A 25,156-nucleotide genomic window follows, 5' to 3' on the forward strand; every position below is an offset into this window, starting at 1 on the left:
CCGTCTTCTATAGTGTCAGGGTCAATTATTGGATGTTTTAGATGCTATCTAGCCTCATTCGGTCACTCTGTCATCGCCATTCTGTTGCCCATAATTTTGGCATAATGGTGCAATTAAGCAGCCTCAGAGGCATCCATGCATGCTACCCCTGCTGTTTATGAAGTTATGAAGTAAAAACACATACACAAAAAATATCAATAAGGCTACATTCACATTGACGTTTGCCGGGTAGAGGAGGAAGGGGTGAGTGTTGCACACTATGGCCACGAATCCACCACTAGGACCGTGGACTAGCCGGATTTATTTCTCCACCGCTTAGCTAACAGCTAAGCGGTCCTAATTGCATGCCACTTTATGCCGGACTCAGCTTCAGCCAAAACGGACGGCGAGCACTTACTAAATCCCTCTGAAGAGTCAGAAGACGAAACGAGTCAGGGAAGGTGGATAGTTGTGGACTGCCCTTGTCCCTTATGAGGGGTTCTATAGGGACAGTATACCTCTATATGCCCCTATTTATCCAGCCCATCACCTTTAAAGATGTCTGAATCATGGTAGGATATGGCCACCTTTAAATGCAGGTGATGACATTTTCCTTTCCAGGGGACGACTATTATTTTTGACTGTACACTTCCGCAATATGAATTATTCCGTGTAGGTGTTTTATGGTTATAATTCTTATGCATCGATCCTGATGGGGTTTTATGTAATTAGAAATTAAAGGTTATGTTTTATATCCTCTACAACCCCCAAGTGCTGATTAGTCCACATCATTAAGGGGTTAAATATATTCCTACTTAATTTGTTTATCTCTCTTCTGTTTACTGAAATGTTTTATAGCACCTTGAAATGGACACAGACGATTCAATGCAATTTCTAAATTTTATTTCAGCAATGCAAATGGAGAACATACAGCAATTAGAAATCAACTTATTCCAAAATGTCAAGCTCCTATGATATCCCAGATATAGGCTTCCAATTCAATTATCTTTACATTTCCTATTTATTGGCTTAGTTTATGGCAGAAAATTATGCAAAGATTTGAGAGCATAGGCGTAATGTTGGGGTGAAAATATATAACACCCTAGACCTTAAACCATACAAACAGCATATGCAGTATTGGAGGCAACTTATGCGAATGCAGAGCAAAAATTTAACGATCAGGACAGATGGGCAACAGCTTCAGTAACTAATAAGTAAGTGACAGTGGGAAAGATACTGATAAAATAGTTTTTCCAGGCTATTCTTGATCTCCTGGACAAGGAATTATTCAAATGTTCTCTGATTTCAGATTAAATGCGTTCTCTTAAAAGAAATCTAACATCAAAATCTAGCATTATAAGCCAGGGACAACTACTCATAGATCCAGGCCCTGTGCATCTGGTAATCTTCTTATATTCGTTATCCATGGCCTCTTTCCTTCTAAAATCGGTGTGCTAAGGGAGCAGTGCGGCGGGTGAGGTACTGTAACAGTCTGTAACGCCAGATCACAAAGATCACAGCCCCCTGGGCTCATTAGTATAATTTAGTAAAAGTTGGTTTTAGAAGGAAGGAGGCCATGGATAACAAATTAACAAAGAAGCTTACCCCAGTCATGGTGCCTGGATCTATGTGTAAGTGCCCCTGGTTTATCATGCAGGATTTTGATGGTAGATTTTCCTTCTCTGACCCCTGGTTTGTCTGCCTACACACCATTTGAATTGTTATACCTTTTCTTACGTTCTGGCCATTTACAAATTTACAGTATGTGATCCGTGTGTATATTCCATATATATTAACATGGTAAGCGTAATTTATCACAATTCTTTAGTGTAAGAGATTGGCAAAATATGGCTTGGTTTGTACAATTTCTATAAATAATACATTAGTAGAAGCCAACTATAGAGTATCAAGCCGCCGGTATAAGGTTCCTACCTAATTAGCCAGAATTTCCCCTCCATTCTCCCCACTCTATTTCAGGGCATTTGAAATAGATATAAATTTATATATAATAATAATTCCTTTTTTTATATACCACGCACAGATTATGCAGTGCTTGCCAAATCAGTCCCTGTCCCCCATTGGGGCACACAATCTAATCAACCTAACAGCATGTTTTGGAGTGTTGGAGAAAACCGGAGGACCCAGAGGAAAACCCTACAAACACAGAGAGAACTTACAAACTCTTTGCAGATGTTGATCCTGGGACTAGAACCCAGGTCTCCAGTGCTGCAGGGCTGTAATGCTACCCACTAAGCTACCGTGCCACCCTTTTCTGTTGTAAACACAATTACTCTTGGAGACATATACTTAGTATGTTGTGCTTTATTACTCAGGTAAATAATTGACTGTATCCTGTATATGCTTTGTTGTATTGTACTACACACAATATAACAGTGTAACAACACAGGTTTATATTCTGCCTATTTTGGGAGCTAAATAGCTATTGGTTTAATTTAGTAAAACCAAAGCTGATAAGGATTATGATCAAAGATAAATTCCATTGCATAACAAAATAATAAAGTGGCTTTTTTCAGTGTACTATGGCATTATTGGTTTACAAAGAATCACTTGATACTGGGCTCTCTACTATTTACTCCCTCCCCTAAACCAGACTTGTTTTTCCCCTTTATATCCTCCTCGTTATATGAAGTTTGTATTGGTTACAATACATAACCATCAGCACCTTTTTATGTAATCTGACAAGTGTCACTTTATATGGTTATAATTTTGTACTTTATGTTAATAATAAATCTTGGTTGACATTTTTTGTATTTATTAAAAAGAAAATTTGGGGGAATATTTGAAATTTTGTTATTATCAAAATTCTATTTTTTTACAAACAGTTTTAGCATCCAAAATAGTTACTTACATTTTTTACTAACATATCTCTCCTTCATGTTGGCATTGGTTTTAAAATGTTTGTTAATTTTATTATGACGTCAGACTGTTTACAAATCAATTAGAATTTTGAAGTCATTTTTAGAATACAATTCTTTGGGGATCATTTTTGGTTTTAATGAGATTTGAAACATATAATATTTGGGCCCCCCAATGAATGACTTCATTTCAAATCTGCACCCCTCAAACTACTAAAATAGTTCACAAAAGATAAAAGGAGTAGACCCATCTTAAAATTTGTTATGTAATTTATTTAGACTACGTAGAAAACCCACATTCAGATGCTACTTATATGGGCGCACAGCAGGATGCAGAAGAGAAGGAGCGTCTCAAAAAAGGTGTTTCCACACATCAGGTTTTATTATGCTAAATAAAACCTGATGTGTGGAAACACCTTTTTTGTTTGCATTGTCATCTTCCAAGAGGTATAAAAGTGCACTTTAATTTTTTATTTTGTTGTCTAGAACTGGTTGAGGGCGTATATTTTTAAAAGATGTATAGACTGGCAATGTAAGATTCTGCTTGTGTGCCGAAATCTTACAGGCACTGGCTATGCACAACTCAGGGGTTCAAAGCAGCCAATAATGCAGGGGAATTCACCTGAAAGCAATTAAATACAGCTTTCAAGCTGACCGAAGAATTTGACAGGTAAATACCCATGATCGGAGCTCACAGGCGTGTCAGCTATTAGATTCAGCTAACACCCCGTGCTTACTGATTCTGGTTAAACTCTGGCGATGAGCTGAAACGGCATCTAAAGAGAGCCTGAATATGGCAAAGCTGCTATTAAATGCATGATGCACATGTGCATACACTTATGCAACATACAATTCTTGAGAAGTCATGTGAAAGTGTCAAAACTTCTGAAGTTTAACCTCAGACCTAACTCTCCTTATGAGCTACAATGAAAAAGAACCCCTTGTAGTCGGTGAGGTCACTCTCAACTGTTCTCTTTTTAACTTCACAGAAATCAATTGTAAAACCTTCTCCAACTAAAACTTCCTTGGCAACATTCTCATCATATTTGAAAACATGAAACTTGTGTTCCCCAACTGTATAATATGTTCCCTCTACAAGCCCAAGTAATATGAGGTGTCCTCCAGGTTTAAGTAACCTTAAGAACTTTCTGAGATATCTGACATAATCATCTCGGTCTTTGCTGATAACATCCAGGAGCCAAGAGCTGATGATACAATCTGCTGGTGGTAAATCTATTGGCTCGGTCATATTCTCTTTCTCAAGATTACATTTCACAACATGTTGCAGGGCGGATCTCACTTTTCCTTCTTTATCTTCTAACTGGTCACTGAAAGAAATGGAAGAAATTCAAGCAGTTTTCCCATGAAAGAAAATTCTCAAATTTCAATCATATCATAAGAATCTATTCCTATCTTTTTTTTTTTTTTTTAAACTCAATTTTTATTGAAGATTTTGTATTTTACAAATGCCATAATAACCAGTTATTATATCAGCATCTCAAGACATTGCTACAATTTTCTGTACTGGGTTTTACAACCAATGGTTGAAAGTTTCTTAATCATCTTACAGTACACGCATAAATTATGTTTAGCTGAGTTATTATCTGTTTTGTAAATAGTACAATTTTGACAGTAACAGAACAATAACAGTAACAACAATCTTCACGGTAAATGCCTGACAATAATCTTTAGTGTTATCTATAATTTTCACCATAGAGAATCGTTCTGGCTGTTTTTATTTTATTCGGATAAGCCCATTCTGCATGGTGAAAGGTTCGGATACAGTGATAACCAATCTTCCCAATTTTCCTGGAATTTGGTTAGTGAGTTATTCCTCAGTGCCACCAATCGCTCAAACGTGCAGTGCTCTGCCAATTTGTCTAATAACTTTTTAATTGTAGGAGGGTTTAAGGATTTCCATTCTTTTGCTATGAGAAGTTTGGCAGTGAGGATAATGTGTCCCACCATGCATCTCGCTTTATTAGGTATTTTAGTTATATCTATTCCCAGTAGTGCTAATCTGGGGTTTAGTGGGATATCGCTTTTGGCTACTTTGGTGCACATCCGGAAAACTTCTTCCCAGAATGTTGACAATATAGGGCATTTCCAGAATATATGAGATAAGGAACCCCTGCTTCCACAACCTCTCCAGCATTGATCAGAAGAGTCTGGATAAATTTTTGATATTCTGTTTGGGGTGAGATACCATCTATTTAGTATTTTAAGATGCACCTCTAGTAAATTGGCGTTCTTAGTTGCTTTTTTAGCCCAATAACATGCAATATTCCAATCCTTTTGTGTGATGTTCGAATCTAATTCAGACTGCCATTTTAAATGAGATACAAGCTTAGTAGGAACCAACTCTCCTTGATATATGTTGTATAGTGTTCTGGTTTTTTGTTCCTTTATTTCTGCTGATTGCGAAATGAGATCTGAGAGTGGGATTGGTAGCTGAGTTTTATGAAAATTCTCTTTTCCTAGACAGTGGGTAACTTGCGTATATAGATAACTATCTCTGTTAGATATTTGAAATTTTTGGGATAATTCCTGAAATGACGCTAGCTTATCTTGAATGTATAAATCTTGTATGTATTTAATGCCTCGGGTTGCCCACCTTTCTAGTGATATGCCTGGTATTATATATTCTAAGACCTGTATAGGAATCTGTAATGACCTGCTGGGAAATGTGTTTGGTATGGTACTCAACAGGGATTTCCAGCTATCCAGGGTTGCCTTTATTGTGGGGGATTGTGTCTCTGGGATAATTAGTGGTGTGAAGCACGCGTGAGCTATTAATAGGTTATATAAGGACTTACCCTCTAATGAATATGTTTCAATTGTGGGCCAGCTTGAGTTATTAGATTGGATGCACCATTTCCTTATTTGTTGACTAACTATTGCTTTGTGGTAATTTGTCAAATTTGGGACCCCCATACCTCCTCTTTCCCTAGTTGTCGTTAGTAATTTTGCTGCTATCCTAGGCTTCTTATGGTTCCAGATAAAATTTGAGACTAATTTTTGCAACCTGAGTATTATGTTGGATGGTATTGGAATGATAAGGGTACGGAACATATAAAGTATTTTTGGGAGTACCATCATTTTGAATAGTACTATTCGTCCCATCCACGATGGTTCTTGTTTGGCTAAAGTTTCCAACTCTTTCTGTAAGTCTGTGGTTAGGGGCTCAAAATTTATGCTTGCCAGGGATTTCACGGGGCTACATAATTTTATCCCTAAGTAAGGAACATAATCATTCGACCATTGAAAATTGAATTCCTTTCTGATACTATTTTTTAATTCCCGGGAACAATTAATGCCTAGTATTTGGGATTTATTCACGTTAATCTTATAGTAGGAAATTAATCCAAAATTTTGTAATGTTTTTTGAGTTTCTCTCAATGAAGTTAACACTGAAGAGAGAGTCAAGATTACGTCGTCTGCGAACAATCCTAGTTTGTGTTATCTCATCCCGGCTGATATACCATAAATGTTTGGATTAACTCGTATGGTCTCCGCTAGAGGCTCCATAACTAATACAAAAATAAGAGGGGAAAGGGGGCACCCCTGGCGGGTGCCATTTGTGATTTTAAAAGGTTTTGAGCTATACCCATTAGCTAGCACCATGGCAGACGGGCAGGAGTATAGGGCTCGTATGGCGTTATATATGGGACCTCGGAAGCCAAATTTGGCCAGCACAGAGAACGCATAGCCCCAATGGATCCTATCGAACGCCTTCTCCGCGTCCAAAGTAAGGAGCAGAGAAGGCGCTCGAGAAGACTCCATCTCCGATATTAGATCAATTATGCGTCTTGTTCCGTCAGAGGCCTGCCTCCCCTTTGTGAAGCCCACTTGGTCGTTATGGATTAGGGTGGGTAATATATCCAATAACCTACAGGCGATTATTTTAGCGTAGAGTTTTGTATCACTATTTAATAAAGATATTGGTCTAAAATTTGGGGGAGAAGTTGGATCTTTGCCTGGTTTAGGTAGTGTTGTTATCGTGGCTTCCAGCATTTCCTGCGGCATTGCTCCACTCTTCATCGCTTTATTAAAAATGGAGATCATGTACGGGATTAGTAGGTGATAGAACGTTACATAATATTCATTTGAGAAGCCATCTGGCCCTGGGGCTTTGTGTTTTTTTTAGTTTTTTGATAACCGCAATAATTTCATCAGATGTAAAAGGTCTATTTAAGCTTTCTAGTTGCTCCGGTGATAGGGTTGGAAGTGTTAGTTTGGATAGAAAGTCATTGATGTTTTGTTGTGAAGGTTGCGGGGTCTTAGGATCCCTTTCTAGATTATATAAAGACTCATAGAAGTCTCTGAAAAGGTTCGCTATCTTAAGTGGGTGTGTTTCTTTATTTGGGGGGTTCGTATTACTATATAGGAACTGTATCTTGTTTCTAACTTTTTTTGGTTTTACTTTATTTGCCATAAGTTTGCTAGGCTTATTATACGCTGTATAATATGAGGCTTTAATTGATGACATTGTTTTGTCGTATTCTGATAAAAGAGCTGCTCTAAGTTCCTGTCTGGTTTCAGTCAATTGTGTGTGAATATTGTCTGCGTCCATTTGTTGGGCCTCCCTCTCGAGCTGTTTTACCTTATTAAGTAGGTCCGAGACTACCTTCTCTTTTTTCCTATTGTGTTGTATCCCTATTTGAATTAAAGTTCCCCTTACTGCTACCTTGTGTGATTGCCATAGATTGAACAGGTCTACTTCCAATTCTACATTGTGGTGAAAGTAGTTAGTGATTGCTTGAGAGATTCTCCTCTTATATGAGGGGAGGTTGAATATGAAGGGTTGGTTTCGCCACCTGTTCTGATTGTGTATAAGATGGGAAAAGGATAATGTAGTAAACGTTGGTGAGTGGTCCGACCACGTCATTACTCCTATTTCTGATTTGCTGATGTGTGTTAGCGCTTCCCTATCCGCTAAACATAAGTCTATTCTAGTGAATGACTTGTGTCTATGCGAGTAAAATGTATATTCCTTTGCTGAGGAGTTTAGGCACCGAAATGTATCATAGAGACCTTCTCTGTGTAGCCAAGACATTAGAGATGGGGGTGGCCCCCTGCCCCTGCCCGTCGAATCTATCTTAGGGTTCGGGACTATGTTGAAGTCACCGAAAATCAATATCTTGCCCTTTCCTTCTTTTTTGACTTTTTTAAGCATTTTATTCAAAAATCTTACTTGTCCAGAATTGGGGGTATATACATTAACTAAAGTATAAGGAATATTGTTTATTAGGCAGATAAGGGCAAGGAACCTCCCCGCTCCGTCTCTTAACACCTCTGTAACTATTAATTCCTCATCTCTTTTGACTGCAATCAATACACCTGCTTTTTTAGTTTTTGAGTTGGACATATATACACGTGGATAATCTTTGTTTGCGAAATGTGGGACTTTCCCTTCCATAAAATGTGTCTCCTGGAGACAAATGATGTTGGCTTTCTGATTTTTGGCATCTTTCCAAATGGAAGCTCTCTTGTAGGGTGAATTAAGCCCTTTTGTGTTTAGGCTCATTACTTTCATTTCCATCTTAATTTAAACTTACGAATGCTCTGAGCCCCTCTCTCCTTCTCTATGGTATGATGTTGATATGTGCTATATCGTGAAGATTTAACCTTGAAATATTTACAACCAAATAAGATTAACACAGAAAACAAGACGGTGGAAGCCGGGACCGTATCGTCCTGCTGCCTCCACCAAATTAACTGGGTGTTTAACACAGAAATAGCCAGGAGGGCTGTAAGGAACAGTGCAGGGAAACAGTTTACCTGCATCAAGTCGGGGGGAATTAGTCCACCTGTGAGTCCTTCAGGACCTAAAATGGAATAAAAGGGTTATAAACCAAGCATTTTATGCAACTTGCCAGTCCTTTGCAATCTCTGCTGCCCTTTGCGCTGGACGGTCTGCGTTTATGTTGCTGATGGTAAGACCCCAAGATTTCAGCAGCTGTATTCCTTCTTCAGGATTCATCATAACATGCGTTGTTCCTTCTCGTCTGACGATCAGTTTCAGTGGAAATCCCCACTTGTATAGCATCTCATTCTTGCGCAGTGTCAATGTTATGGGAAGGAATTTCTTTCTCGCTTGCAGTGTAGCTTGTGAGAGGTCTGTGTAGACTTTTATATTATCATACGGTTCTGGTAGCTTCTTTTCTCTTCTAGAAAGGAGCATGAGGGCATCTTTAGTATGAAAATAATGCAGTCTTGCAATAACATCTCTAGGGAGATTCTCAGGGATCGATTTCGGTTTGGGCAATCTGTGTGCCCTGTCTATTAGGCATTCTGCTGGTGGGGCCGAGTGTAAAGTGGCACGTAGGAGATCTGTAAGATAATCTTTTAACGCCGCCGGATTTATCGATTCCGGGACTCCTCTAAATTTAACATTGTTACGTCTCCCGCGATCTTCCATGTCTGCCATTTTGAGTTTCATGGCCTCCACTTCCTCTTCTAAAGCATAGTGTGCATCGATCATCTCATTGTGAGAGTTTGTGACTTCTCCCATCTTATTTTCTAGGTGGTCGACCCTTATCCCTAGTTCATCCACCATTACTTTGGTCTGGTTGTTCATGGACATAAAGTCTTTATGTATGGACCCTCTAAACGCTAGCATCATATGTTTTATGAAAGTTTCAGATGCTGGTTGTTCTGACGATGGGAATTCCTGCAAGGGATCAGACTCACCCGTCCATGTTGCTATTGTTTCCAGCTCTCCTTCAGGCTGCGAGTCTGACCAGCGTGATCTTTGTTATCTGGGCTGCAGCTTGGAGATGTTATCTGCCGTGTCTGATCAGGCGCCATTTTGTGTCTCCCGCCTCCGTTTTGCCGCGGCTCGAGCGTCGGATCCTCCGGCTCTACCTCTGCGATGTGTGCTGTGATCGGAGACGGTAAGTTTTCCTGTCTTGTTGGGGAGCTCGTGGAGGGTGAATTGGTCGGAGATATATCCTTATTCCTTTCCTCCTCGTGTCTGACTCCCGCGGCGCCATCTTGTGTGGATCCCTGCAGCCCGCTCCTTGCAGAGAAGAAGTCGGTAAGTCGTTTGGGACCACGTTTCGCGATTCTTTTGCGTGTCACCATGCTTCCTGCAGTTCCAGAGATTCTCTGAGATCGTTTTCCTTGCTCGGTATTGCTTTATCTAGTCGCTTTTTAGGCCGCGAAGTCGGAGCTCAGAGCTACACGTCTGCTCTCGAGCTCATCCAGGCCACGCCCCCCTCCGAATCTATTCCTATCTTGACACATCCCATTATTTTAATTGCTTTAAGAGCAGCTGCCTGGCCCTGGTCACTAAAATTAAGTTAGCCATCCAACAATACCACCAAGTCTTTTTTTATGCTGAGAGGGGTTTTCCCATGAAAGAAAATTCTCAAATTTCAATCCCCTAGTGATATTAACACAATAAAGATCATTTTTAACACTACTTTACAATTTTACTCAGTTTTATTCCTGTTTTAGCTCTTATCACTCTGTGAGCTGACAATATGGTTAAATTATCAGGGTACAGATTTATATACACTTTCATTGTGCTTCTGACCATTGCACTAGTATCTGACAGCTAGAAAGAGAGATTAGACAGATCTGAGATGATGAGATACATCTCTGCTATGCCGTAACACACTAGGTCTGCTGTGTGTTCCACCTCCTCCCCAGAAAGAGAACTTAACTTTCTGTAGCTTTACACTCCTCAGGCTGCTGCCAGCATGAAGTAAGTTTCTGTGTGTATTACTGACAGTTCTGCCCTGAAATGTAGGGGGGAAGGACTAGAGGCAAAGAGAAATATCAGCTCCACGGCTGTCGGACAGTAAAGCAAGATGGCTTTCCCGGCCCTAAGTCAGAAATTACATGTCTAGGGGCAACTGAAATTGTGTACACTAGGACTGATAGAGATGGGTTGAAATTATAACTGTGAAATACTGAGCCGACATTGGAATACACAGGATGTTAGCTGTAACTAATAGCTGACACCCCAGTGTAACACCTGTGGTTGGAGTGTGCTCAGGGGACCCGTTAAATGCCACAGTCAACACATTCGTAGCATTTAAGCAGGGTTCTGGGGGTCTCTCCCCCATGTTCGGCCATCGTCGGGAGGTGTTGATCGCTGTAATGGCAGCGTAAAAGGCACAGTGTATGCCTCTGCATGTGCATAGGCTTACAAAGCTAATACCCTGAAATATATCAGTATTTCAGGGTATTATCATGAACACGCAATCAGATGATCCCACAAAAATTGCAATAAAAAGTTATTTAAAAAACATAGGTACTCCATAATGATATTGTTGCAAAGTAAAATATGGTCCGAAAAAACCAAGCTATCAACCAGACCCATAGCCAAAAAAGTAAAAATGTTATGCCTTTTGGAAGACTGAGATGCAAAAAGTAAAATTTTTCCCTACATTAGAAAAAATATCAAAGTATGGTATCCCCGTAATCAAATTGACACATAGAATAAAGAAAACATGGTTATTAGGCTATACGGTGAACATCAAAAAAATAAATTAAAAATCCAGTACAGAATTTAAGCTTTTCTACTCCTGTCCTCAAAAAAAAGTTGATACATTTTCAACTATAGGGGGATACCAGCCCCAAAATGGTAACACTGGAAAAAGCATCCTATCCCGCAAAAAAAATGCCATCAAATGGCCCCAATAATAAAAAAGATAAAATTTTATAGCCTACAAAAGGGGCCAATGAGGAAACTAAAATCCTGGTAGCTGCAGGATGGCTTTTCTCTTTTTATATTTTGGAAATGTGTAAATTTTAGGGCTAAATAACCAACAAAATTTGACCATTCTAAATTTTACCTCCATTTTATTACTATGAAGATCTCAAGGGGATAACAATCTCTTCCTAAAAGCTGCTACTGATAGTTTGAGGGGTGCAAATTTGAAAATGGGTTGATATATAGGGGAGGTTTAATGTTATATATTTAAAATTTTATTAAAAACAGTAATTAACCCCAAAATAGTCAATTCTGAAAATACAGAAAATCAATATTTGATTTGTAAGCCGCATGACATCAAAGTAAATTATCCAGACATTTCAAAAATTATTAAAATGTTAAGCAGACATATGGGAAATGTTATTTAGGCGATAAATCTATCTGCCTGAAAACTGAATGATTTCAAATTTTGAAATGGCTAATTTTTTAAACAATTCATCATTTTATAAATAAATGCAAAACTTATCAGCTAAAATTTACCTTTAAAATGAAGTACAACATGTGAGGAAAAAACAATCTCATATTCAATAAGATAAGTAACAGTGTTCAAAAGTTACAACCATATAAAGTGGCGCATATCGTCATACAAAAAATGGGGCTGAGCCTTAAACTACAAAATGTCTGCATCCTGAAGGGGTTTAGTACATTTGAAATCCTTGGGCATTTCTCCACAACATACTGCCAACAGATTATAATGCATGGAGAGTTGGAAGACTCCTTTTAACAGTCTATCTACTCCTATCGTGCATATAAAATATAGGCACACCAGTTTTTATTTACATTCATCATGCATATACAGTATAAGTCGAGCCCTGTACTACTACTTCCTTCATGTTTAACCCCTTCCCGACGCGCGCCGTACTAGTACGGCGCGCGCCGGGTCCCGGTGCATGGAGAGGGCTCGCGGCCCGAGCCCTCTCCATAGCCGGTAAGTCTTTGCTGCATATTGCAGCAAAGGCTTACCGGTAACACCCGCGATCGGTGCTAGCACCGATCGCGGGTGCTTTCACTGCGATCGCCGCCGGCAATGCTGCCGGAGGCTTCAAAAAGAAGCCATCTTCGCTCCCTGATGACGTCACGGGGAGCGGTGATCCTTTGCCATGACAGCATCGTTCCTCACGAAGGCCCGAAGCTGTCTAGTTTTAACCCATTCATTACAATGTGCTATCAGCACATTGTAATGAATGAGGAGTAAAATCCCCATATACTGCCATATTGCAGTATGGCAGTATATGGTAGGATCGATCAGACAACCTAGGGTTAAAGTACCCTAGGGAGTCTGAAAAATAGTTAAAGTAAAAGTAAAAAAAAGTTTAAAAAAAAAATTATATTAAAAAAGCCTAAAAATTCAAATCACCCCCCTTTCCCTGGAACTGATATTAATATTAATAAACAGTAAAAATCATAAACACATTAGGTATCACCGCTTCCGAAAATGTCCGATCTATCAAAATATAATAACGGTTTTTCACTGCGTTTAACCCCGTAACGGAAAATAGCGTCCAAAGTCAAAAATGAAATTTTTTTGCCATTTTGGAAAATATAAAAAAATTTATAAAAAGTGATCAAAAGGTAGCACAGTCCTAACAATGATAGCAATGAAAACGCCATCAAAAGTCGCAAAAAATGACACCACCCACAGCTCCGTACACCAAAGTATGAAAAAGTTATTAGCACCAGAAGATGGGAAAATCAAAAAAAAAATTTTGTACAGGAGGTTTTAATTTTTTTTAAATGTATGAAAACATTATAAAACCTGTACAAATGTGGTATCCCTGTGATCGTAGCAACCCAAAGAATAAAGTAGACCTGTCATTTGGGGCACACAGTGAAAGCTGTAAAATCCAAGCCCACAAGAAAACGTCGCAAATGTGTTTTTTCACCATTTTCACTGCATTTTGAATTTTTTTCCCGCTTCCCAGTACACGCCATGGAATATTAAATACCGTCACTACGAAGTGCAATTTGTTACGCAGAAAATAAGCCATCACAGAGCTCTTTATGTGGAAAAATAAAAAAGTTATAGATTTTTGAAGGTGGGGTGTGAAAAATGGAAGTGAAAAAACTAAAAAAGGCCAAGTCGTTAAGGGGTTAATAAAAATCCACTATGTCTCCATTTCTATATTGTTTCAAATTAGATTAGATTTCTGTTTAATAGTTCAGTCTCTCAGTTTCAACTGCACGTTGTAATTCTATTGGATCAGAAAGAGATGTTCTATTCTAATGCTAAGCTCAGAAAACTTCTCTGGATGGAAAATTTTAGTTTTTCTAATGACTTCCTAAATTGTATTTTGAATAGTTTTGTACTTAAAAAAGTAGGAGGAAGATATCCTGCCTGCATAATTCATAGCTATTTATTTTACAGTCTTGTACAGTAGTATCAGGCACAATGATAGTGAGTGTATCTTTATTTTCACCTGTTTCCTTCAATCTCTACATGGAGTTGTGCAGCATGACACCAGTCGAATGCTCCTGTACGTGTGTCCACCCATCTCTTCAGCTCCATCATACATCTGTCTCTGACCTTCAGGACTATAATGTGTTTGAAAAACTCACAGGCTGAATACAGATGATGAATTGGGGAACCTTTGCTGAGGTCTATCAAGATATCTCCTTTAATATGACCTGTAGAAATAAGTATAAAAAATTAGTGTCCCTTGCCTTTTCCTTCACTTGGTTGTACTTGATGATTATGTCTTTTTGTAGATAACGATGACTTGTATTGTTGGAAAACCAGACATAAATATTCATCTACCTTTGAATGTTAGTACATGTTTTATAATTTATTTATTTTATAAATTAATTATCATCCCTAAAAAATTAGTTAAATAATAAATTCACAATTTTGAACAATAAAATGTGATATTACTACAAAAGAGGAAACATGCAATGCAAAATTAAAAACAATAAAAAAGCTGTAACCAGGGGTGTGGTGTGGCTGCTGACTCAAATGGATGCATGAGGATTTAGCTCTAGGTCAAACTTCTCTACTATAGCGACTTCACTCTGCTTCCGGGTTAGATTTTTCGACTATACTCTCCCTCTGTACTCACAGAATGCAAAAAAGAAGCAGGGGAATGGGCCTTGGCCCCAAAAACTCATGGAGTTTAATTATTCCCCAGTATCGGAGCTCAACCAAGATGGTGCTGACTGAATGGACCCTGACTGCATTAGGTGGCAGCTAAAAACACTCTCCTTCTGAAGAGCCGGCACCACCCGTCCGCCGCCTTGCAGATCCTTAACAGCCATTACCATTAAGAACCCGGAGCCACTCCTTGTTGTTAAGTCAAACAAGCAGAGGCCCAGGAGCACCAAACATATACCCACAATAATATCAGGTCCCGTGTGTGGTCCACAATCTGGTTGCGACTTTGAGACTTTGAACTCGCCTCCTGTTTCTGGTAAAGTAATGACAAAAGCAGGCAACGAAAGACATGCTTATAGCCTCTGTTGCTCCTTTCATTGTCACTTTGTTAAAAAGTGGTTTAAATGCCACCAGTGAATTTGTCAGCATCAATTGTTGGTGTTACTGGTTTAGGTCCAGGTTTGGTACCTTAACTAGAGATGAGCGAGCACTAAAATGCTCGGGTACTCGTTATTCGAGACGAACTTTTCCCGATGCTCGAGTGCTCGTCTCGAATAACGAACCCCATTGAAGTCAATGGGAGACTCGAGCATTTTTCAAGGGGACCAAGGGTCTGCACAGGGAAGCTTGGCCAAACACCTGGGAACCTCAGGAAAGGATGGAAACACCACGGAAATGGACAGGAAACAGCAGGGGCAGCATGCATGGATGCCTCTGAGGCTGCTTAATCGCACCATTATGCCAAAATTATGGGCAACAGCATGGCCATGACAGAGTGACCGAATGAGGCTAAATAGCATCTAAAACATCCAATAATTGACCCTGACACTATAGGGGACGGCATGCAAAGGCAGCGGCAGCAGTGGCAGGCTAGAGAGTGTCATGGTGACATAACCTAAATGGAATCAGGTTTCACCAAAGGAGGTGAAATGATTTCCTATGTGAACAACAGGTTGACGGTATATTTAGTCGATAACACAGCATGGTGGCGACATAGTGACCAGGTTCCATAACGTATCTGGTTAAACACCCGAAAAATGAGCCTGACACAGCTCGTTTGATAAGGGGATGATGTGCTGCATATCCTCTTGTGCTCCAGCGTCTGGGGTATAGAGAGTTGAAATGAGACATTGGTGGACGCTGTGGGGGATCGTGGAGGCAAAATGGACAGGAAACAGCAGGGGCAGCATGCATGGATGCCTCTGAGGCTGCCTAATCTTGGGATGGAGTGGCGGTCCACTGCCAGGCGAGCTTTCGCCTGTCCAAGCCCCTGTCTCTCGGCTCCTCTCCACCCAAAATGGGCCTGGGGGCCAGAAGCGTTTACTTTGAAAAAATTATAATTTTCAAAGCAGGCCGGGTCGTTTGAATATTTCACCTAGGAATAATGGAATAGCATAGTGGTTCTATTTTTAATTGTTTTTTCGGAAATGGTTCCATGATTAAGAGCGACAGTATGGGGCATCCATATTGCGCTGCTACGATTGCAACTTCAGGTCTCCAGCATGGCAGCGACAGATGGGCCGCGTTCCACTATGTATCTGGTGAAACACCTGAAAATTCTGCCTGACACAGCTCGTTTGATAAGGGGACGATGTATGGAGGCAGTGAACTACTAGTAGATTAAAGGTACTGCAGTTAAAACTATGTTAGTTGGATCTTGAGATGGAGCTGGCGCTCCGCTGCCAGGCGAGCTTTTGCCAATCCAAGCCCCTGTCTCTAGGCTACTCCCCAAACAGCACTTCTAAGAACCTTTTGTATAAGATCAAGTGTAGTAGCGTTCTTATAAGTTTGGGATATGGCGGGTGAGGGGAATGTAAACAGATACGCAAGAACCGCTGAAATAATATCGGTAAATTATAAAAGTTTGCCAGTATATTTTGTGGATTACACAGCAGGGTGGCGACAAAGTTAACACGTTTGATGTGGAATCCATGAAAACAACCCAAAATTCTGCCTGACACAGTTCGTTTGATAAGGAGACCATTTATGGAGGCAGCTATATGGACGACTTTTGGAGGCAGCTATGGCGATGACGTGTGGAGGTAGCAATGGAGACAACGTGTGGAGCCAGCTAAATAGACGACATGTGGAGGCTGCTATGGAGACAATTTAACTTGGATAGTGCCTGTATGTGGCAGTCCAAAAAAGTTTTCAAACCAGAGGAGCAGGTAGGTGGTCCTCCAGAAAAATTAAATAGATTGAGTGCCTGTATGTGGCACTCCCAAAAATTGCTTAAAACAGAGGACCGGGTAGGTGGCCCTCCAGAAAAATTAAATACATAGAGTACTATAGCTAGAGCCAGTTGGCCCTGGCAAAAAATAGCCAGTTTGCTCTGCTTTAGTGTACAAAGAGGAGGAGAAGGAGGACAATGAGGAGGAGGAGTGCATACATTATTCAGGTTGAGCTTCTTTCACCTGGTGGAGAATGAAAATCCGGAGAAATCCAGGCTTTATTCATCTTGATAAGCGTCAGCCTGTCAGTCGACAGGCGTGTACGCTTATCGGTGATGATGCCACCAGCTGCACTGAAAACCCGCTCGGACAACACGCTAGCGTACAGCGCCAGTTCGTGCCACATGTCCAGCTTTGAAACCCAGTAGTTGTAGGGAGCTGTGTGATCATTTAGGACGATGGTTTGGTCAGCTACGTACTCCCTCACCATCTTTCTGTAAAGAGCAGCCCTACTCTGCCGAGACTGGGGACAGGTGACAGTGTCTTGCTGGGGTGACATAAAACAGGCAAAGGCCTTGTAAAGCGTCCCCCTGCCAGTGCTGGAAAAGCTTCCTGCTCGCCTACTCTCCCTCGCTACGTGTCCCGCAGAAGTACGCCCTCTGCCGCTAGCGCTATCAGAAGGGAAATACTGTTTCAGCTTGTGCACCAGGGCCTGCTGGTATTCATGCATTCTCACACTCCTTTCCTCTCCAGGGATGAGAGTGGAAAGATTTTGCTTGTACCGTGGACGCTGAACAGTGAAGGACTGAACAATGATCCCCTCTTCTGTCTCGCCAACATTCTCCTTCTCTTCCTCCTCATCCTCCTCCACCTCCTCCGATATGCGCTGAGAAACAGACCTAAGGGTGCTTTGGCTATCAACAAGGGAATCTTCTTCCCCCGTCTCTTGTGACGAGCGCAAAGCTTCCGACTTCATGCTGTCCAAAGAGTTTTTCAACAGGCCAAGGGATGGTGAGGCTGATGATGGCGGCATCGCCACTGACCATCTGTGTTGACTCCTCAAAGTTACTCAGCACCTGACAGATATCAGACATCCACGTCCACTCCTCATTGTAGACTTGAGGAAGCTGACTGACCTGACTACCAGTTCTGGTGGAAGTTGACATCTGGTAGTCTACAATCGCTCTGCGCTGCTGGTAAACTCTGGATAACATGGTTAATGTTGAATTCCACCTCGTGCGCACATCGCACAACAGTCGGTGAGCAGGCAGTTGGAGGCGGCGCTGCGCTGCCCTGAGAGTGGCAGCATCTGTGCTGGACTTCCTGAAATGCGCACAGATGCGGCGCACCTTCGTGAGCAAATCAGACAGATTAAGGTATATCTTGAGGAACCGCTGAACTATGAGATTTAACACATGGGCCAGGCATGGCACATGTGTCAGTCTGCCGAGTTGCAGAGCCGCCACCAGGTTACGGCCGTTGTCACACACAACCATGCCTGGCTTCAGGTTCAGCGGTGCCAGCCACAGATCGGTCTGCGGCCTGATGCCCTGTAATAGCTCTTGGGCGGTGTGGCTTTTATCGCCTAGGCTCAGCAGTTTGAGCACCGCCTGCTGTCGCTTAGCGACGGCACTGCGGCTGTGCCTAGAGCTACCGACTGATGGCGCCATGCCCACGGATGGTAATTCGGAGGAGGAGGAGGTGGAGCAGGGGTGAGAGGAGGAGGCATAGTAGGCCTTTGAGACCTGGACCGAGGTAGGCCCCGCAATCCTCGGCATCGGCAGTATATGACCAGCCCCAGGGTCAGACTCGGTCCCAGCCTCCACCAAGTTAACCCAATGTGCCGTCAGCGATATATAGTGGCCCTGCCCGGCAGCACTCGTCCACGTGTCCGTGGTCAGGTGGACCTTGTCAGAAACGGCGTTGGTCAGGGCACGGATTACTGTGAGTTCTAAAAAGAAATAAACGTAAAAAAAAAAAAAATCAGCAGACTCGGCGTAATTCAAATCAAACCCCTATTAACTTGTCCCACTTCGGTGTTTGAGGTGGATATGTGTGTCACTAAGAGCTAAACACAAGTCTCCCTGCAAATTACTCACAATATGGTACTAGCTGCACTACTAATGCCAGCAAGCCCAGCCGCAAGCAAACCAAAAATAAAAGGAAAATATAACGCTATTGTAGGCCTAAATAAGCCGTTGGGGTTCTCCTATGGCTATTTTCTAGCCCACACTCAAAGCACACTGCTTTGGCAGATTACTGTGAGTTCTAAAAAGAAATAAACGTAAAAAAAAATAAATCAGCAGATTCTGCCTAATTCAAATCAAACCCCTAATAAATTGTCCCACTTCGGTGTTTGAGGTGGATATGTGTGTCACTAAGAGCTAAACACAAGTCTCCCTGCAAATTACTCACAATATGGTACTAGCTGCACTACTAATGGCAGCAAGCCCAGCCACAGGCAAACCAAAAAAAAGTCAAATAAAAGTTATTGTAGCCCTAAGAAGGGCTGTTGGGTTCTTGTAAAATCACTCCTGCCTAACACTATTCTAATAGAACAGCCTAACGCTTTCCCTGACCAGCAGCAGCTCTCTCCCTAGCGGCATCCAGACAGAGAAAGATCCGAGCAGCGCGGGCAGGGGCTAGTCTATTCCAGGGTCACCTGATCTGGCCAGCCAACCACTGCTATCGACGTGTAAGGGTACCACGTCATGCTGGGTGGAGTGCAGAGTCTCCTGGCTTGTGATTGGCTCTGATTCTGGCTGCCAAAAAGCAAAATGGCGGGAGATGCCATTTTCTCGAGCTGGCGAAATACTCGTCCGAGCAACGAGCAGTTACGAGTACGCTAATGCTCGAACGAGCATCAAGTTCGGACGAGTATGTTCGCTCATCTCTAACCTTAACCAAAACCAGAATATTTTAAAATTTTAGTTCTGCCTATCAGAGGACAACATCAACAGAGGACAGTACTTCGGATGATACTGTTTGGTTCAAAGTCCTTAGAGAAAAGTCCCCCAGAGACCAATATAGGTCACGTTGGGACAATGGTCAATCCACACATGAACAATGTCTTCAATACGTGTGATAGAATAGCATGCTGTGACTTACTGATCCATGCTTTCCAAACAAGCCAACATTACAGAAAGCACTAAGAAGCACTTTCACCTACAGCCAAATAAGCTTTAACCTCGTAGTGACTAAGCTATTTTTCAAAAACTGTAACTTTTTCCGGTAATAACTTTAGCAGACTTTAACTTGCACAGATGGTTTTGAGAATGTGTTTTTTGTTACATCTTATACTTCAAGGTAGTAGGAAATATTGGTTGATATATTTAGCATTTATTTATGAAAAAAGATGAATTTGGTAAAAATGTAGAAAATCTGTGTTTTAAAATTTAAAATGTTCTGTTTTTCAAACATATAGGGGCAGATTTATCAAGCTGTCTGAAAGTCAGAATATTTATAGTTGCCCATGGCAACCAATCACAGCTCAGCTTTCATTTTACCAGTGCTCGTGAATATTTTAAAGGGGAGCTGTGATAAATCTGCCCCATAGTCTTACTACCCACATTAGTTACTAGCTAAAATTTACCATATCTCGGCTCTCTGTTGGCATCATTTTATAAGTGTCCTTTTGTTTTATTACGATGCAAGAAAGATTACAAATCGAACAGAATTTTTTTCCCAATTTTTAAGAAAATTTTAGAATAAATTATTTTAGGGGCAATTTTATTTCTATAGGGGTTTTGAAACCCCCCACATATTATACGATTCTATTAACTTCCCCTCAAACTATTCAAAGTTGCATATAGGACGCTTGTTAACCCTTTAAGTATTTTACAGAACTTCAAACAAAATGATGGTTTGATTTGGAATTTACATATTTTGTCATTAATACGCTCATTTAGCCCTAAATTTAATCCACTTAAGCTGAATAAAAGTAGAAAATGCATCTACAAATATATCGTGCAGTTTCTTCCGAGTACTTAAACACACGTGGATGTAACTCGCTGTCAGGGCACATGGCGGGGTGCGGAAGGAAAGCTCCACTGAGCAACGTTCACATAGAGCGTTTTGATTGCTTTTTGAAATGCAATCTAAAGGCTCCACATGCAATCACAAAAGTAAGATTGCATTTCCTTTGCGTTTAGGTAACACATTGGAAACGCAATGCTATCTCAACATGTGATCATGGGTGGAACCTTTGGATTGTGTTTCAAAACACAACACAGAACATGGCCTACTGTGCCACAAACCCTTATCCCAGAGAATAACTCAATTTTGTAAACTTTTTGTCCATTGGTATTGGAGGCATTTTAACCCCTTGCAACTGAATAGGCTGACAATACTAATGCAAATGATCACTTGTTCATGTACAATTACAGTACAAATTTTTTTTTTAAAAAAACTATTATAATTAAACCTGAAATGCATTAAAATGTCCAAAAAGCCTCCAACACATTTAAAACAATAAATATTTTTAAAAGGTGGAAAAAGAAAAAAATAACACTCCATAATGGGTATTGCAATGTCCAAAAATTCCCCATCTACAAAAATATAAAGAAAAAATGCATGCAAATGTCCAAATCTCCATTTTTTTGCCATTTTGCAACACATAAAAATTTAGTATTTAAAGGAGTTCCTGGATGCCGCCCCCGGATCTTGAGTGGACAAGCTGTCCATCACTTGCTGGACAGGGCTGGGCTGCATAAAGCTGGTAGTACACTTATAATAAACTATAACTGCATTTGATACTACATTGTGCACAGCCTATATTTCCCACACGTTTGAGGGGTAGGATTTCGAGACTGTAGCACACTCTATATCAAGAAGTGCTAACCAACCATTTATCTACAAGACTGCATAGAGTTGGGTTAAGCTCAATCGATTTCAAACACAGCAGCAACCTTAGTCACAGTTCACATACACAAACACGGGAACATTAATGCCCCATACCATACGATGAAAATCTGGTACATTTGTTTTTGAAGAAGAGTAAGGTTATGTGTCCATTCTATTATATACTGATTGCCTGTATGAATTTGCAGGCACCCTATCTTTTTAAAATGTGGGAGCAAATATTTCATTGACCTTACTCTGCACTACAGTGGAAGAAAGACATGACCCTGTCATATAAATGTTTAAAATGTAGCTTTCATTCGGAAAACACCACAAAAGTTCTCTTCTACTGGAGATAGCTGAGCCCATTCACAAAGCATATCTTTATGCATCCAATGTCTGATGGAAAGTTTGTGGCTCCATAGGCTCGTTATACCGCATTTTATGGGACTACACATATATTAAACAATTCTGGGATCTGGCTTTACAACTCTTAAACTATCTTATGGCGTTCAATACATAAACTCCCCAGTTTAGCTCTCCTAAATTTAAAACTAAATCCTTCCGCCTTCTTGTCCAAATTCCTACTACAATCTATTTACTATAACCCTTGTGCTGACACAAGAAATTTGCCTTTATACCACCATTAGTGTACTTAATCAGAGAAATCAACGTAAGTTACAGTTATGAATACACCTTGGCATCTAATTTATTTATAGGCCAACCATAATGATGGATATGGGAACCTTAGCCGTCCCACCCCCTTCTGCTCATTGTAACATCTATGATAAATAAGTTTGTAAACTATGATGTCAAGTATTATCAGTTGCCTTTCCTGGGAAATCTTATGAGGTTTAGGTATTTTACAGTGATTTTGATGAACCTGTTTATTGGTGTACTCTAATATTTTAAGAACTTTGTGACTTGATGTCAATGCTAACACTTATGTACACCCCTACTTTTATATACTATTTACACTTTGTTTAAAATATGTTTAAAAATATTTTGTAAAAACAAACAAAAAAGAAAAAAGCTGTAACTAGCATGATGTACATGGGGAATGAGCAATTTAGGCTGGACATTCCCCCAAAATCCACTCCCCCGAGAAGGGTATGTATCACAATCACCACAATATAATTATGGCTTTGTTAAAGGTACTAACTATAAAGTAAAGTAATACAGATATAGATACCTAAATCCAAAAGTAATGAAGCAAAGTATGTGATATACCGTAAGAGACATAATCAACACAATATTAATAGGAAACATACAAGAATTTGTATGTATACATACAAGAGGTTACACAAACCTACATTGGGGGTTAAAGGGGTAGAGCGTCCCTATATGTATCACTCCATGCTGATAGCTTCCTCTTTGGTCATTATATGATTGTATTGTCACGAGACGGGCAATGAGTAGCCATCATCAGCTACAAATTCACTGTTAGTAGCATAAGTACAGTCAGAAACCCAATCTAGACAAGATAATGTTTCATTGATGTAATTCTTCATTGCCAGATTTGCATCTTTATAAGATGATCTGATAATCCCAATTTGTGAGTAAAATGTGTTAATGAAGCATTATTTTAACTTATCTTCTGGATGTAAGTACTTCTGACTGATAACATCAAAAAGTTGATAAAACATTTTTTTTAAAAATGTTTGAGAAAAAAATGTTTTACTTTTCATAAACTCATGAAAGGAATATTGGTTTTGCACAAAAAACCACATGCATCTTTACTTGAGATACCTATGTGTCTAAATGTTATACTGCTACTGGCAATATTATAACGTGGACCTCTTAGTTTTGTAGCATTATTTTTACTGACATTTTTCCTTTTGGTACTTTAGATTTTAGTCCTACTGTCATGTCTAGACCCAGCAAAATGGACACATTTTCTAGATATGTACATGATGTACATTTTACTCAGAAAACAGTATTCTAGCAATTAGAAGTAAGTTGAGCATAAAGTAGTTATTTTATATTTTTTTTGTTTCCAATACAGGCAGTACCCTACTTAAGGACACCCGACTTACAGACGAGCCCTAATTTAAGACGGACCCCTCTACCCACAGTGCTCTGTGGTGAAGCTCTCTGGTGAAGCTTTACTATAGTCCATGACTGCAATAATCAGCTGTAACGTGTCTGTAATGAAGTTTTATTGATAATCCTTGGTCCCATTATAGCAAAAAATTTAGAAACTCCAATTGTCACTGGGTCAAAAAGAATTTTTGTCTGGATCTACAATGATAAAATATACAGTTTAGACTTACATACAAATTCAAGTTAAAAACAAACCTATGGACCCTATCTTGTATGTCCATAATAACTTTTATTTATTATACAGGCAGTCCCCGGGTTACATACAAGATAGGGTCTGGAGGTTTGTTCTTAAGTTGAATTTGTATGTAAGTCGAAACTGTATATTTTATAATGGAAGTTCTAGACAATTTTTTTTCTTTTGCCCCAGTGACAATTGGAGTTTCAAAATTTTTGGTGTAATTGGACCAAGAATTATCAATAAAGCTTCATTACAGACATCTTACAGCTGATCATTGCAGTCTGGGACTATAGTAAAGCATCCAGAGAGCTTCACCAGAGGTCACAGTGGGCAGAGGGGTCCGTCTGTAACTATGGGTTGTCTGTAAGTCGGGTGTCCTTAAGTAGGGGACCGCCTGTAGTATACAAGGTTTTGAAAAGATGCAAGTCCATCAAGTCCAAAATATAGGAACTAAGCAATAGTTTATTTCCTGATAAAATGTGACAATTTTCTCTCCAGAAAGGCATCCCGGCCTCTCTTGAACATGTACAAAGAATCAGCCATAACAACCTTTTGCAGCGGAAAGTCCCATAGTCTCACAGCTCTTAACTGTACATTCTAAAAAAAACATTTCTAATAATTTAAAGCTCTGTAATGCAAGCTTTTCTATTAGAATACAAAATATAAAACAAATTAAACATAGAAAAATACATACCCAATGAGAAAGTGTTTGTAAGTTTTTCAATGGGAAATATCAAGAAATCCTCTCCAAAGGGTGACTTGGCATTTCCTGACATGTAATGTTCTAGATGTTGTCTGGAATCAAAGCAATGGACATGATAGAGCTTATATGTAGCAGGATCCATCTTCTAATCTGAATCTGATTTCTTCTACGCCAGTGCTCAATATATTTATAGTGACTCTATTCTATTTGCACTACATATCACATGCAAAATCATGATCTTTACAAGTCAGTCATGGGAACATGTAGTATGCCTAATTTACTTTAATCTACACCTACATCTCTACATAAATACTTTGGGGTTCCAATCTTAAGATCCTTGATGCCTGAAAATATTTAACTATTTTTTGCAGAACACGTTAAACTTTTAAACAGTATCTTTCTGCGATAGATACATTTATTATTGCTCTTTATTGCATTTTTGTGGGATGAGATGGGAAGAGAATCATTACTCTCTGTTGGTTTTTGTTAACTTTTTT

At 40.0% G+C, this 25,156-nt stretch overlaps 1 protein-coding gene across 1 annotated transcript; it reads right to left on the reverse strand.

Moving 5' to 3' along the window:
- Window positions 1–865: 865 nt before the first annotated feature.
- Window positions 866–24,820, reverse strand: LOC140135216 (nicotinamide N-methyltransferase-like). Its single transcript, XM_072156390.1, has 3 exons — window positions 24,651–24,820; window positions 13,998–14,205; window positions 866–4,183 (listed from the first exon to the last, which is right to left on the reverse strand). Exons 1-3 carry the CDS (start codon window positions 24,799–24,801, stop codon window positions 3,760–3,762), a joined length of 783 nt encoding a protein of 260 aa, XP_072012491.1. The 5' UTR covers window positions 24,802–24,820; the 3' UTR covers window positions 866–3,759.
- Window positions 24,821–25,156: the final 336 nt, after the last annotated feature.

The sequence above is a fragment of the Engystomops pustulosus genome, chromosome 6 (genome assembly GCF_040894005.1).
Source record: "Engystomops pustulosus chromosome 6, aEngPut4.maternal, whole genome shotgun sequence".
Lineage (NCBI taxonomy): Eukaryota > Metazoa > Chordata > Amphibia > Anura > Leptodactylidae > Engystomops > Engystomops pustulosus.

Excerpts from the sequence above, each read along its gene's own strand:
- LOC140135216 (XM_072156390.1), bottom strand. The coding sequence starts at position 24,801 with ATGGATCCTGCTACATATAAGCTCTATCATGTCCATTGCTTTGATTCC. Across the intron at positions 14,206-24,650 it reads TACAAACACTTTCTCATTGG|GTCATATTAAAGGAGATATC; the intron begins GTATGTATTTTT and ends TTATTTCTACAG. Across the intron at positions 4,184-13,997 it reads GTAGAGATTGAAGGAAACAG|TGACCAGTTAGAAGATAAAG; the intron begins GTGAAAATAAAG and ends CATTTCTTTCAG.